General features: G+C 32.5%; 1 protein-coding gene across 1 annotated transcript in view; it reads left to right on the top strand.

Annotated features, from left to right (window-relative positions):
• Nucleotides 1-10,600: 10,600 nt before the first annotated feature.
• Nucleotides 10,601-15,659, top strand: part of LOC134714542 (arrestin domain-containing protein 3-like) — a 47,799-nt gene continuing 42,740 nt past the window's right edge. The window contains exon 1 of the mRNA XM_063575875.1: nucleotides 10,601-10,883. Within this exon, the coding sequence (XP_063431945.1) occupies nucleotides 10,766-10,883 (118 nt within the window). The 5' untranslated portion in view covers nucleotides 10,601-10,765. The remainder of the gene's footprint in view (nucleotides 10,884-15,659) is intronic.

The following is a 15,659-nucleotide window of genomic DNA, read 5'->3' as shown; positions in this document are numbered from 1 at the left end:
GAGTTTGTTTTTTATTCTAGAAATGGGTATATCATGGTTCCTATTATTAATTTCAGAATTGTTTTCTAAATGAGATATTCGAATATCAACAGTATTCATAATTTTATTCAAATAACTGTCTAAAGATTTTTTATCGGATTTTTCACGTTTGCACCAATTTTTACAATAGGCAGACAGAGCGTCTTTAATGACCTGACGACACTGTTTCCAATCTATTGTAGATGGAGGACGGTATTTCGGTCCTTTCTTTAGAAAAGTTATGACTTCACGGTCATCGACTATGTTGAGGTCTCCTGTGATAACATGACCATAGGGAACATATTTAAAACTAGATGTTTCGCAATCTCAAGTGGAAGGAACATTATTTTCTATATTGACGTCTGTTGTAATTGACGTATAATTGAAAATCAAATTTCTGCTCGTTTTTTTATAAGAATACGAAATAATGGGTTGTTCTATATTATCAAAATATGGAGGTATTAAGCTATAGACAGAAGAGTCATTGAATATGCTAGACAAATTAATAAAATCAATACCTCTATTTATATATTTTAATTTGAGAAAATGTCGTTTACGATTTTCAGGTTTATCAATAATAGGAAAAAGCCTGTGATGACAAAAGGCTGTAATAATACGGGTGTATTCATAAAATGGGCTAAAAAAAGAAATTTTATCACACTCAAGAAAAATAGCATATAATTTACTTATAGGTATCTGTCCCAGTTTGCATAATAATTGATGTCTGCCATTATTCTTTATTATAGATAACAGATCAGCAAGTGTATAATTTATACGATGTTTAATACGTTGATTGCGGTTCTTGTGTTTACCATGAGACCTATTATTTCTAAGTCGTTTATCAACAATATTAATGACATCGATATGAGTTTTAGATATGTTCCCCTGCCCTAATATTTTATCATTTAGACCGAGAGGATAAGCTGTTTGAAGTCTTTTTATCCAAAACAATTCGCGAACTTCGCGTGATTTTTCAAATTGCTTGTGTGATTCTCCTGGTTGTTTTTGAACGGTTTCGAGCGGTTGGAATTTTATATATTTCAGATTATGATTATGCTTATCTAAATGCTGATATACTAAACTTTTGAATTTTTTGGGTCTACGAAAGCGGTACAGATGTTCTTGATTTCTTCTGAAATACTCTCGTCCCGTCTGTCCCACATATTGAATACCACACTTAGGTTGGGTTCAAGTTACCACATATATTAGGTTTTGAGTTTTTCAGGTAATATCACAGGAAAAGGAGAGCGAAAAGGTTCTCCCGTTCACTGTTGACCTTATAGTATTTTGAGAAGTTAATCTAAAACAAGTTAGTCATTTTTTGGCATTGCACGGGAAAATTTGTGGATATCCACGTGCATTTTTGTTAAATAATCTGGCTGTAGTGGCATTACCAATACGTTTATTTAAGCACGTAGATAACCTAGAAGTTGTGTTGTTGATAATATTTTTTCCATTCCGTAAAATCATGATAATTTAATAGGGGTATAGGATCAATACAAAAGACCGGAAGTTGTAACATTGAATGAGGATCACAGTTACGGAATAGGGAATAATTAGGAGTGCAGTAAAGAACTCTTACAAAAACTGTAATAAAAGGCCCGACGTATGGACTTAAATATAACAAAACTGACATGTATAACAAACACAGGGCAAAAACAGAAGCCCGAGTGGTCAATTTTTGGAAAGTTTCAGTTGTATTCTGTTTGCTTGTAGAGAAGAACTTGACAAGCCTAAAAGCAATTTTACAAGACAATGCCGTAGGACTTGTAGTTAAGCTTGACGACTCCACAAACACTGCTAGATGGACGATTGAATATTCAATGCTACATAGGTTTACCGTTCTAAGTACAAATTGGTTGAAATATAAACGATGTATCTGTGCCTCAATTTACTAGCGACATTTTTCTCAGTCTTTGTTATTTAGATACTACATTTGTTTGCAAGTTATAAGAATCATTTATTGTCCAAATACTAATTCGAGACGAAGATATAAGACTATACGTAAAACTAAAACTGAGCAAGACAATATAGGCCTATTCAGTTTTGTAAAATTGAAAATACTTCTTTCATTTAGTTTTTTAGTACTTCATGTATAAAAATCAAATACTAACGATTTTATAATTCTTACACATTTGCATATACTTGACTAAGCTATTTTACTGTATTATATTTATAATACAGATATTTAACTCGTACACATAGAATTTTAATTGAAGCTAGTTAAATCACCTGGTTACGCCACGTTTTCAATTGATACGTCACAGTAGATATACCTTATTTAGTAGGAATGCATCAGAAAAAAAACCCAAATTAGCCTTTCAAAACGTCATTATTATTAGGAAGGTGTCAAAGAAAAAAAAATCAAATTAGCCTTTAAAGACATCTTAATTATTTGTGCTAGATCCAGTCACGTATTTAATCAAAACCATCGTTATACACATATTCGTGTCTTGTGCTTTTAAAGTTTACTTCTTACAAATAAAAAAAAGATATTATATGTTGCAAAATAAATGTTTAGTTCAAAACATGATGTACATTTTGTACATGAAAGTAATTATTTTTACATGTCATTCCATCTTTGTTTGCTTTGTCAACATTTAAAAAAAAGTGTGTTCAATATATGTTTTAGTTCATTTGATTCTTTGCCAAAATCTTTGATTAAGAAATTGCCTTCAATCTATTAAAAATACAATCGTTGTCAACATACCACAAACAGTGTTTGTTAACAACAGATAAACACCAAAAGAGGGATATTTTATTATTAAAGCAAGCCCACAAAGGAGTAGGTCCGGTAAGGACCGATTTTGGCCTCAAATTTCAGATTCATCTGACGAAAGATTTTGACCACTTTTTAAACACTCAAATATCTATTTTATTTCATTCAATTAGTTTTTGTGAAGGATTTCAACTAATTTAGTAATTAAAAACGACCCGATTTTTGCTCAAATTTGAAAAATCTACCAAATATGCCAAAAAATGTCACTTTTTAGTTGGTTTTTGTCAAAAATGAAAATGCCAGCATCCGTGTTCATCCTCAACCTTTACATATGTTATGTATTATCATCAAATACAACTTACAATTCAATATATAAGATGGACACGAATGCGGCCACTTTCGTTTTACACAGAAGCCGTCTAAAATTTAACCAAAAACTTTCAAAATAAAAATGAAATTAATGATCTTACCGAATTTGACATCAACGGCCTGTTACATTGAATTCGTTCTTTAAATGACGTGATTGCCGATATGTATATAAATATGAAATCTAAATTTAGAAAGACGAATTCCGAATTCCTTTTATAAACTTGTCAAGGTTGAATGATATCTTGACTAGATCTGTCTTGTATTTTTATGTTCAAATTGAATCAGCTTTGTTTGTCTACTACTAGAGAGCCCTACAGAGCTCCGCCAGGGACATGCAAAGAAAAATAAATTAATATAGTGTGCGAACAAAATAATATAATGCGCGCACAAAATAATATAGTGTGCACACAAAATAATATATTGTGTCACTAGCGGGGCTCCGTAGGTTACAAACTGAGAATAGCATATTATAAATTTAATGCAATTTTCTGAATTTACCATACTACAAATATAAATAATACAAGTATCTTAAATATGTGTTTTCCAATAACTCATTTGTGCTAGGATAAGTTAAATAAGTTATTTGTAATTTATACGAATTATCTTTCTTTTAACAGCACAAACAAAGTATAAACATTTGCTTTTGACTTTATCACGTCCACATAACGGATGTTATTTATAAGAATAGTGATGGAATTTGAAGACAACCAAATTTGTCAGTGGGTTTTATGTAAGAGATACATGTAACTGATACTAGATATACTTTATTGTAGTTTTAACAAGGGTAGGCATTATATTCGTGATTATGTTTTTGCTCGAGCGAAAGTGAGGGCTAAAATAACACGAATATAAGGCCTTCCCATGTTAAAACTACAATTAGATATTGCTTTCATCAATTATTTCGATTCTAATTAGGACAATTAAGGTAATATCAATGTCGGAGTTTTATAAGTGTACAGTGTTTGTGTAAGCTCGTCCATGAACGTCCTTTCTTGTTTGTAAAAATGCAAACGACTGACAATGTGGAAGGGATGAGTTTGAACAGCCAGCATGAACGGCTGTCATATCTAGGTCAAATATGTCAATTTCCTTTTGCAACACATTACAGTCATAATAATTAAATTAGTAAAAGCATGTGCATCATTTAAGATAGATATAGGAAGATGTGGTGTGAGTGCCAATGAGACAACTCTCCATCTAAATAACAATTTATAAAAGTAAACAATTATAGGTCAATGTACGGCCTTCAACACGGAGCCTTGGCTCACATCGAACAAAAAACTATAAAGGACCCCAGAATTACTAGTGTAAAACCATTCAAACGGGAAAACCAACAGTCTTATCTATATAAAAAAACTAAAAACGAAACACACGTATAAATTACATAAACAACCGACAACTATTGTACATCAGATTCCTGACTTAGGATTCCTAACTCAAAACACTTCCAAACAAGAGTTTGGAAGTGTTTTAAGTTAACGAAATATATCATATGCATACCAATTTGATAAAACTCATTATTCTGCAGTAGTCAATATACACATTGGCAAACAAGTTTTCTTAGATATAGAGCATGGGTTAAAGAAGCACGTCATGTTAGAATTCCGCATAGATTCCTTAAAGATGTTTCAGTTTATCAGAATATTTATGTAAGAGGAAAACTATTTTCTAAAAAAGTACATCTTTAGATTAAAAGAAGGACTCGGTTGTTGAACTGTTTTTTAATGTTCGCATAAGTGGCTATACATTTTCACCAGAGAAATTTACAAATTATTTTCAAGCTATTGCTGAGTTATAAATAGTTTAAAATATGAAATTGTCAGATTCTTATAAGACATAAAAATAATTATTACACGTTTTTGCATGGCCAAAAATACCCGGGGACCAAGGTTGGTTATTTGCCCTTCGTGAGCAAATATCATTATTAGCCTTCGAAATCAAATCTAGCCCCCTGAAATCCATATCGAGCCCCCGTATCTGACTTATCGTAACCTGTTAATCAAACCTACTTGTAACTAAAATTTCATGTGAAGCAGCTAGACGATCAAGAGAGGTTTTCCCAGTATAAAATGACGATGCAATTTAATTCGTACAAGAAATGAAAAAAAACCCGATTAAGTCTGTAAACCATTAAAAAGTAATGAATCTACAGAAGCAGAAAAAAATATGTTAAACATGAACAGTGGATATAGTTATCAAGTTGTTTGCCCTTAATGGACATCACAAAAGATACCGCAAAATTATTACGTCATAATAGAAAATATATGACGCCACAATGAAAAATTAATAGTTATAGGACACCCAAAGTTCAAGCGAAAGTAATTTCTGGTCAAGCGGAAAATAGCGAAAAGGTGTAACAGATTCTTCCTCGACATTAATTGAAAATCAGTGCAACACTTAAAATTTATAATTCTGAGAAGTAATCTGTTGATTAATCTTTTAAAAAGCTGTGATACGATTTTTGTTACTCAATGTGATAAATTTGGATTTTTTTTCTTGAAATGTTTTTGTATTTCTGCTGAAAATATTAAACATAATTTGATAAATGTTTTCTTTTTTCTCCAGCGTGAAAATATTTGATAAATAGATTATTACATGTCGTTTCCCATATTGACGGCTGTGTTATCAGCTCACAACCCGTATCAAGCCCTCGGGCAAAATTCCTCTGGTTTGACGTATTAAATTATAATCCTGGTACCTTTGATAACTATTTACACCACTGGGTCGATGCCACTGCTGGTGGACTTTTCGTCCCCGAGGGTATCACCAGCCCAGTAGTTAGCACTTCGGTGTTGACATGAATATCAATTATGTTGGTCATTTTTATAAAGGAGTAAGTTCGGTAAGGGCCATATTTGGCCCCAATTATAAAGTTCATAGTTACAAGACAATAAATGGTTTAAGTTGCCTCAAAGACATGTTAGAAAGTTTAACAGAACTGTTTTTGTCAAATTTTAATTTTAACACGTTGATTTTCCCAAAAAGGTCAAAATAAGGGATTTTGGTTAAATTTGACAAAATCAGCTGGATTTCCAACCAAATTAAGGACCAGGAAACATAGAGCGCATTCGTCGACAAACTTAATATTCAAATAAGACATGTGAAATGTCTTAACAAACATTATTGTAAAAGATCTTTGTTGTCGACGTATGCGCTCTATGTTTCCTGTCCAATAATCTATGGAAATTTTCCCATGTTCATTGATTTTTTCATGAAAAATCAATATGAGTACAACTTGTGACGTCATAAGGAAACGCAGAAACGTAAAATTTTCAACAAAATGGCTCATTTCTTATTTAGGAACTTAATTAGCTAAAATTTATTGTGATATTGGTCAATAAATCCTAATTTGAAATTTACGCTAAAAAAGGGGGCACTTTTAGGACCTTACTGAACATACTCCTTTCCTGTTACAAAACTTTGAATTTTTCGAAAAACTAAGGATTTTCTTTTTCCCGGAATAGATTACCTTAGCCGTATTTGGCACAACTTTTTTTGGAATTTTGGGTCCTCAATGCTCTTCAACTTTGTATTTCTTTGGCTTACAACTATTTTGATTTGAGCGTCACTGTTGAGTCTTATGTAGACGAAACGCGCGTCTGGCGTATTAAATTATAATCCTGGTATCTTTGATAACTATTTACACCACTGGGTCGATGCCAATGCTGGTGGACGTTTCGTCCCCGATGGTATCACCAGCCCAGTAGTTAGCACTTCGGTGTTGACATGAATATCAATTATGTTGGTCATTTTTATAAATTTCCTGTTACAAAACTTTGAATTTTTCGAAAAACTAAGGATTTTCTTGTCCCAGGAATAGATTACCTTAGCCGTATTTGGCACAATTTTTGGAATTTTAGGCCCTCAATGCTCTTCAACTTTGTATTTCTTTGGCTTACAACTATTTTATTTGAGCGTCACTGATGAGTCTTATGTAGACAAAACGCGCGTCTGGCGTATTAAATTATAATCCTGGTACCTTTGATAACTATTTACACCACTGGGTGGATGCCACTGCTGGTGGACGTTTCGTCCCCGAGGGTATCACCAGCCCAGTAGTTAGCACTTCGGTGTTGACATGAATATCAATTATATTGGTCATTTTTATTAATATCCTGTTACAAAACTTTGAATTGTTCGAAAAACTAAGGATTTTCTTGTCCCAGGAATAGATTACCTTAGCCGTATTTGGCACAACTTTTATTGGAATTTGGGTCCTATATGCTCTTCAACTTTGTATTTCTTTGGCTTTACAACTATTTTGATTTGAGCGTCACTGATGAGTCTTATGTAGACGAAACGCGCGTCTGGCGTATCAACTTATAATCCTGGTACCTTTGATAACTATTGATATGGAAGTCTAGGGCTGATTCCATGTTCAATATGGAAATGCATTGAAATAATCTATAAACATAGTTTAAGTTTGAATAAATTTGACAAAATCAGCTGGATTTCAACCAAATTAAGGACCAGGAAACATAGAGCGCATTCGTCGACAAACTTAATATTCAAATAAGACATGTGAAATGTCTTAACAAACAGTATTGTAAAAGATCTTTGTTGTCGACGTATGCGCTCTATGTTTCCTGTCCAATAATCTATGGAAATTTTCCCATGTTCATTGATTTTTTCATGAAAAATCAATATGAGTACAACTTGTGACGTCATAAGGAAACGCAGAAACGTAAAATTTTCAACAAAATGGCTCATTTCTTATTTAGGAACTTAATTAGCTAAAATTTATTGTGATATTGGTCAATAAATCCTAATTTGAAATTTACGCTAAAAAAGGGGGCAATTTTAGGACCTTACTGAACATACTCCTTTCCTGTTACAAAACTTTGAATTTTTCGAAAAACTAAGGATTTTCTTTTTCCCGGAATAGATTACCTTAGCCGTATTTGGCACAACTTTTTTTGGAATTTTGGGTCCTCAATGCTCTTCAACTTTGTATTTCTTTGGCTTACAACTATTTTGATTTGAGCGTCACTGTTGAGTCTTATGTAGACGAAACGCGCGTCTGGCGTATTAAATTATAATCCTGGTATCTTTGATAACTATTTACACCACTGGGTCGATGCCAATGCTGGTGGACGTTTCTGTCCCCGATGGTATCACCAGCCCAGTAGTTAGCACTTCGGTGTTGACATGAATATCAATTATGTTGGTCATTTTTATAAATGTCCTGTTACAAAACTTTGAATTGTTCGAAAAACTAAGGATTTTCTTGTCCCAGGAATAGATTACCTTAGCCGTATTTGGCACAATTTTTGGAATTTTAGGCCCTCAATGCTCTTCAACTTTGTATTTCTTTGGCTTACAACTATTTTATTTGAGCGTCACTGATGAGTCTTATGTAGACAAAACGCGCGTCTGGCGTATTAAATTATAATCCTGGTACCTTTGATAACTATTTACACCACTGGGTGGATGCCACTGCTGGTGGACGTTTCGTCCCCGAGGGTATCACCAGCCCAGTAGTTAGCACTTCGGTGTTGACATGAATATCAATTATATTGGTCATTTTTATTAATATCCTGTTACAAAACTTTGAATTGTTCGAAAAACTAAGGATTTTCTTGTCCCAGGAATATATTACCTTAGCCGTATTTGGCACAACTTTTATTGGAATTTGGGTCCTATATGCTCTTCAACTTTGTATTTCTTTGGCTTTACAACTATTTTGATTTGAGCGTCACTGATGAGTCTTATGTAGACGAAACGCGCGTCTGGCGTATCAACTTATAATCCTGGTACCTTTGATAACTATTGATATGGAAGTCTAGGGCTGATTCCATGTTCAATATGGAAATGCATTGAAATAATCTATAAACATAGTTTAAGTTTGAATAAAGCTAGAAATAAAGTTGCAAAGTACAATTTTTCTTCAAATTTTGATGAATAAGGAAAAAATGCAGATAAATCTTATCAGTAGATGATTGTCAAAACAAACTTACTTTTTATAAGGCTTGTTTTGAATTGATAAGTTTCGATCGAACAGGCTGACTTATAAATCTGTAAATAAGTGATACACGAACCTCAGTTGATAGTTCTAAAACCGTGGGGTTCATATCAAGTATAGATTAGACAATAAATTCAGAACAAAGTACTTTTATCCTTATTTCTTATGCAGACAGTCGAATAGTTATCAATGATACCAGGCTTATAATTTAATACGCCAGATGCGCGTTTCGCCGACATACGCCTCATCACTAAGATAAAAAATAGCTAGAAAGCCAACCAGGTATGAAGGTGAAGAGCATTGAGGATCCACAATTCCAAAAAGTTGTGCCACATTCATATAGAGAAGAATCGGTATCGAATTCAATCAAGAACTGGTTAATTATTGGTAATATTTATTATGTGGAAAACAAAAGGGCCTTGCATGTTGTTGTTTTTTTTAAACAGCATTGTCCTATATTATATATATATAAAGTTGAGTTCTGCGGACATTTCATCGACTGTGAATGCGCGTGTAAGACACGGGTCGATAACGGTCTTCGAATTTGATTTTTTTCTAAAAATATAGTGTTTTTTTTTGTTTTAAAGAAGATTGATTCAAAGACAAATTTAGGAAGTAAATAACACTACATTTATACCTTATATCCCAAATATTTTCGATTTTGTATGATTTCAGAGGAAATCAATTAAATCGGTCTCTTCCGTTAGTAGTATAGATTCACAACATTTATGATATCTTCTTAAACAAGTGCACTAGAAAATGAGTTTTAACATCTGAAGAGCCTAAAAAAAAGTTATTAATTAAGTCGGTGTCAGGTTGTTAAGTAAATTTTCAGACGTTAAATTAAGAACTGATTATACAATTCGCTTACAGTCGATTCAGTACTGTTTAGGACTTTCTCAAACAATTCGTATGATGTTGATGAGTACTGAGGGAGGTAAAATTTAAACCTATCATACCAAAATATATACTGAATAGATCTTAATTGACAGAAAGACTGATATTAATTTATAAGTTAATTTTCAGACTTCTAAGAGCTGTTCAGATCAAAATGACAGTTTCACACTTGTTTTGATTTTGTCTGTTAGATTTATTGATAACGCAACATAATGTTATATTAAAATTTTAGTAAGAAGACATTTTTTTTGTATTCTTGGTCACGTATTCATTTTGTATTAATTTATTCCAAAAAATAATAACAACGATTCTACATCAAAACTATATTTAATGTCCACACTTTTATTTTCGTATCATTTTGTTTTTTTGGAATCACGATAAAATATCATTAAGGTAGCATCAATTCTAATGACACTTTTACCTGTGTGATACATTAATAGAGAGATTAGTCTTTTATTGGATATGTTGTTTCTAACAAAGACACGACCACTGACAATATATCTATTAAAACCATGTAATCAGTCTTCATATAAAATGAATAAATTATCAAGATACCATAAGTATATGTCAGTTAATTGATTTTCTATAAATTTACTAATTTTAAATGAAAATTTCATCTGTGTATATAGTGAAGAGACAGTGTGTACAACTAGTTGACACAATAAAGCAATTTAAATTTCAGTAACGGAAGTCAATGTTGAAATATTGATTATAATTGAGTTATATTAGTGATGGATTAATAAAAAAGTGAGAGTTGGAATAAGTGATGGAAATGAAATCGTAGAAAGGTTTATAACGAAATGGGAAAGTTAAACAAACTTGAAATTCAATTTGACAATTCCAAAATGGTGTGCTATTCGGGTGAAACTCTTAAAGGAACTGTACTAATTGATTTGAACGGTAACTTAAAAATTAAAGGTAAGGATGATATGTTACTATTTGCAAATGTGCATGATAGAAAGGTAACAAATTTCAAAACACAACAAGGATTGAGTAGTGTTTGTAAATGATAACACTTCGTTAGCACAATAAATATAATGATAATTTTAACAATCGAAATGTCAATTAAAGGCTAAAACACATTTAATAATAATAATTACAATAATAATAATATAAAAAAAAAATTGAAATACACAAGGACAGCTGCTTCAGCAGTAATACAGAAGACACTTGGATTCAAATGAAACCAAACATTAACCGACAATAAATATAGATGATTAAAACTACTTTACTTTCCAATTATGTATAAATTAAGTATGATAAGCTAACCTCTTGAGATGATTACGTACACGATTATATGGAATGATATTGTTTTATAGTTAAAACGTACTATTGTACATTTTTATAACGTTAATCTACTTGTAAAATGTATCATGCTTGATAATCCGTAATGGCACTGTGGTCTTCTTTTTTTTCTTTTTGGTTTTGAAACTGTTTCAACGTTTCCGCTAAACGCTCTAATACATGAGGGATAGATATCATAAGATTCATCGCGGCAGTAAGTTATTTTTGTTGCAGAATAAATATAACTGTCAAGGTAAATATAGCTTTAGAAAAGGATAATGTGCCAAAACAGGAAGACCCAGTAACTGCATTAATATTGTTGTTTGAAAATAAAATCATCTAAACTATTGAAATAAAGAGGTTCAAATTCCCGAAATGACGCCAAAAAAAAAAACCCACGACGAATCAAAGAATTTAATTTAATATAGTACAACGGCGTTGCTTAAAAATCACACCATTCTAGGCCCTTTTGTTTTCCACATAATTGATAAAACCAATCGTAAACAAATTCCGGTTGAAATCCGATACCAGTAGTAAATGTCACACCTTGTTTCACTTTGTAACGTGTTCCTTCTGTAAATCCCACCTCTATCAGTAGATTCTGGAATTCTTGCCTTGCAGTAATTGTTTGATATGTATGTGATACTATAAAAACACACATGAACAAGAACGTGTTCTTCCATCTAAATACAAAAAGCTTTTGAAAGCAGAGAAAACTTTTCACGCTTTGACCTCCCGAATCAGACAGTTTACCGGGTTTGTTATAACATGAGCAACACGACGGGTGCCACGTGTGGAGCAAAATCTCTTTAGAGATTTGGTGGGGTTCTTGTTGCGTAGTCTTCAGTTTTTTATGCTGTGTCTCGTGTACTATTATTTGTCTGGTTTTTTGTTGTTGTTGTTTTTTTAACAATGGCATTGTAAGTTTATTTATTCGATTTATGAGTTTTACTGTGCCTTTGGTATCTTTCATCCCTCTTTTACAATATGTAAAAGCATACTTTGTTGTTTTTAATCTTGTGAACTTGGAATTAAGGTTGCAACTTCCTCAACAGGGCAGATCCAGTGTTCTTGGAAATGAGGAAACTTTGAAAGATGTACTTGTCCGTACTATTAAAACCGATCGTATGGAGGCAATTTATTCAAATTATTTTATCACAATAAAAAAGAATCACGAAGAGCGCATTCAATCAACGCTTCCGCCTGAACTATTCACTACTCAGCAGTCTTTTATGACTGTTCATTTAACAATATTTTAGTTTGTAAATGAGTCTAGATGTCCCTCTGGTATCTTTCGCCTAACGTTTGTCACATAATGACATGATTACCAAAAAATCCAGACCATAAATGCATAGGTTCTTTAATTCAGTCACGGACCCGTGATGTCGCAAGTGTGTTGTAGTAAGCCTTTAAAAGAGAGGCGAAATATACCAAAGGATAATCGAATTTATAAGTCTAAAGCAAACTGACAATGCCATGACAGAAAACGAAACGAAAACGACTAAGACATACAATACACAAACCACAACATAGAAAACGAAAGACTGAGTAACACAAACCCCAACAATAACCAGGTGCAGTCAAGGATTCCAATAAGGCTTAGCAGATCACGCTCAACATGTGACACTCGGCAATTAACTGTAAATAACTTATACTGATAGTTTAATCCCATTTGCTGTAGGTTAAATAACAAAGATACCAAACTTCAAGGAAAATTGCCAACGAAAAGTGATTTAACAAATGGTAAAATCAAAAGCTCAAACATACCAAACGAATGTTCAATAACTGTCATTTCCCTATTCATAGATATCAATGCATACTGTATGATGGACCTATTCAGAGGACTTATTGCGAGAGTAAAAAAATTATAATAATGAACACGATGAAAATGGCGCGCTACATTTCTACAAAATAGAATGCCTTACCAAATCAGGAATATGACAACTTTTATCCATTCGTTTGATGTGTTAGAGCTTTGATTGTGCGATTTGAATAATGACTTCTATTTTAAATTATCATCGGATTTCGGTACTTTTGTTATTTTACTTTTTTATCTCATTCGTGCCACCCACCCTTTTAAATATCCCTTAACAAGAACGCTTCAATTTACAATTTGAAGGCCAAGGATGCATAAGACCAGATCGCACGATGGAATTTACGACCAAAAGAAAACTAAAAATAGTAAAATTTATTTTTAATAATGTCAGTTGTGCATGAATGAGTTTAAATTGAGTTCTCGAAAGTTTTGTGAGAATTTAGGAAAAGTTTGTGATAACAAATTTCAGGACCACAGCAGTGATGACAAACGTTACACTCGGGGGGAAGTAGAGTATACTAGATAATTTTTGTTTTTAACTTTATCTATTCAGAATACGCCGAGTTGCATAATTTCATCAGTTAATTATGTGTACTATTTCAAAAATGAAAAAAAAATGCGATTGATTAGCTTATGTATCAGTACTAGTTAGACTTTTTATCCATTGAAATCTGCATCTTTCCGAATTTGATCATCTTTAAAAAGTTATAACATCAACATTTATTTCAGTATTTTAGTAAACAGTAATTACAGGCTATAACGAGTCTTGGACATGTTGTGCAATTCAAGCTTATGTTTCATTTTGGTAGCCATGCAATTATTTTGTGTACTGAATTGAATGACATTTCTTTTTTAAAGATAGATTATCATAAATGAATAGAGATATATAATATATATTGTATAGATTAATATAAATGATAACACTAATTTGATTCGCCAAGTTCAAAATGAAAATGTTAAAATATCATGAAATAACTAATTATACTTTAGCTGTCGTGTTCATAACTATTAAATAATTCATAATAAAGTACAAATGAAATAATATTGTAACATCATTTGAATAATTTGCTATTCACAGGCTTATTACATATTATAATTTAACGGGTACTATAAAGACAAATAATGAATTATGAAATCAAATTTGATATTTCCTTGTTTTCAATTCAACCAATTTCACATTCTAGGTACTAAATACTCTTGTAAATATCCCTATTGACAATCAATATAAAATATTGAATATCGATTGCTAGCTGCTTTCAACATGATGCTGATGCTAAAACATTGTCAAGTATCCGGCTAATTTTAAAATATGATTCCTGGAAAATTGTAGTAACTGAAAATGACCAGATTATTATCCGGATGAGAGAATTTCCCCTAATGATGCATCACGGGAGCACATTGTGACTACGTTTGTGACTAGTTGTATTGAATAAATGTGTGATAAATAATCATTTTGATAACGATGAATATATATATGTACACAGCCATGTATAACCATCATTGATTGCGATCCGATGGATAAATCTGTTGTAGAGTTGTCACTGACTCAGACGTACTTATAAATATAGTTATTTTTTGTGACTGTATCTTACATTAATTTGTAGAATCCTTTACTATAGATAATTGAGCTGATCTGTAACAATAACATCTCCATGTCTTATATATCATGCACTGTAGAACGCCGCTAGATTAAAACTGACGAGGAAAGGTAACACACGGCCACTGAAAGCTTTATTATTGTAGAGCCCAGGTGGTCGTGTGGTCTAGCGAGACGGCTACAGTGCAGGCGATTTGGTGTCACGATATCACAGTAGCATGGGTTCGAATCCCGGCGAAGGAAGAACCACAAATTTGCGAAAGCAAATTTACAGATCTAACATTGTTGTGTTGATGTTTGGACGAGTTGTATATATATATATATAATTTTAGATCTGTAAATTTGCTTTCACAAAATTTTTGTTCTTCCCTCGCCGGGATTCGAACCAATGCTACTGAGATATCGTGACACCAAATCGCTTGCATTGCAGCCGTCCCGCTAGTCCACACGACCACCTGGATTTCAAAATCAAGCTTTTGGTGGCCATGTGTTACCTTTATTCGGAAGTTTTAATCTAGCGTCGTACTACAGTACATTATATATAAAGCATGGAGATGTTATTGTTACAGATCAGCTCAATTATCTATAGTAAAGGATCCTACAAATTAATGCAAGATACAGTCACAGAAAATTATTATATTTATAAGTACGTCTGAGAATATATAGAAAGAAAAAATGGTTTTGAAATTTAAACAATTGTTAGTCAAACAACATGATCATTGACCATTGAAAAAACACCCCACACTCAATAGCAAACACCGATTGTTTCTCGTTTTTTTTATATATATTAGACCGTTGGTTTTCCCGTTTGAATGGTTTTACACTAGCAATTTTGGGGCCCCTTACAGCTTGTTGTTCGGTGTGAGCCAAGGCTCCATGTTGAAGGCCGTACATTGACCTATAATGTTTTACTTTAAAAAAAATTGTTATTTGGATGGAGAGTTGTCTAATTGGCACTCACACTACATCTTCCTATATCTACCAATTGATTATGATT

The sequence above is a fragment of the Mytilus trossulus genome, chromosome 4, assembly GCF_036588685.1.
Source record: "Mytilus trossulus isolate FHL-02 chromosome 4, PNRI_Mtr1.1.1.hap1, whole genome shotgun sequence".
Lineage (NCBI taxonomy): Eukaryota > Metazoa > Mollusca > Bivalvia > Mytilida > Mytilidae > Mytilus > Mytilus trossulus.
The sequence above is the reverse complement of the archived record's forward strand: the minus strand, read 5'-3'. Positions and strand labels throughout refer to the sequence as shown.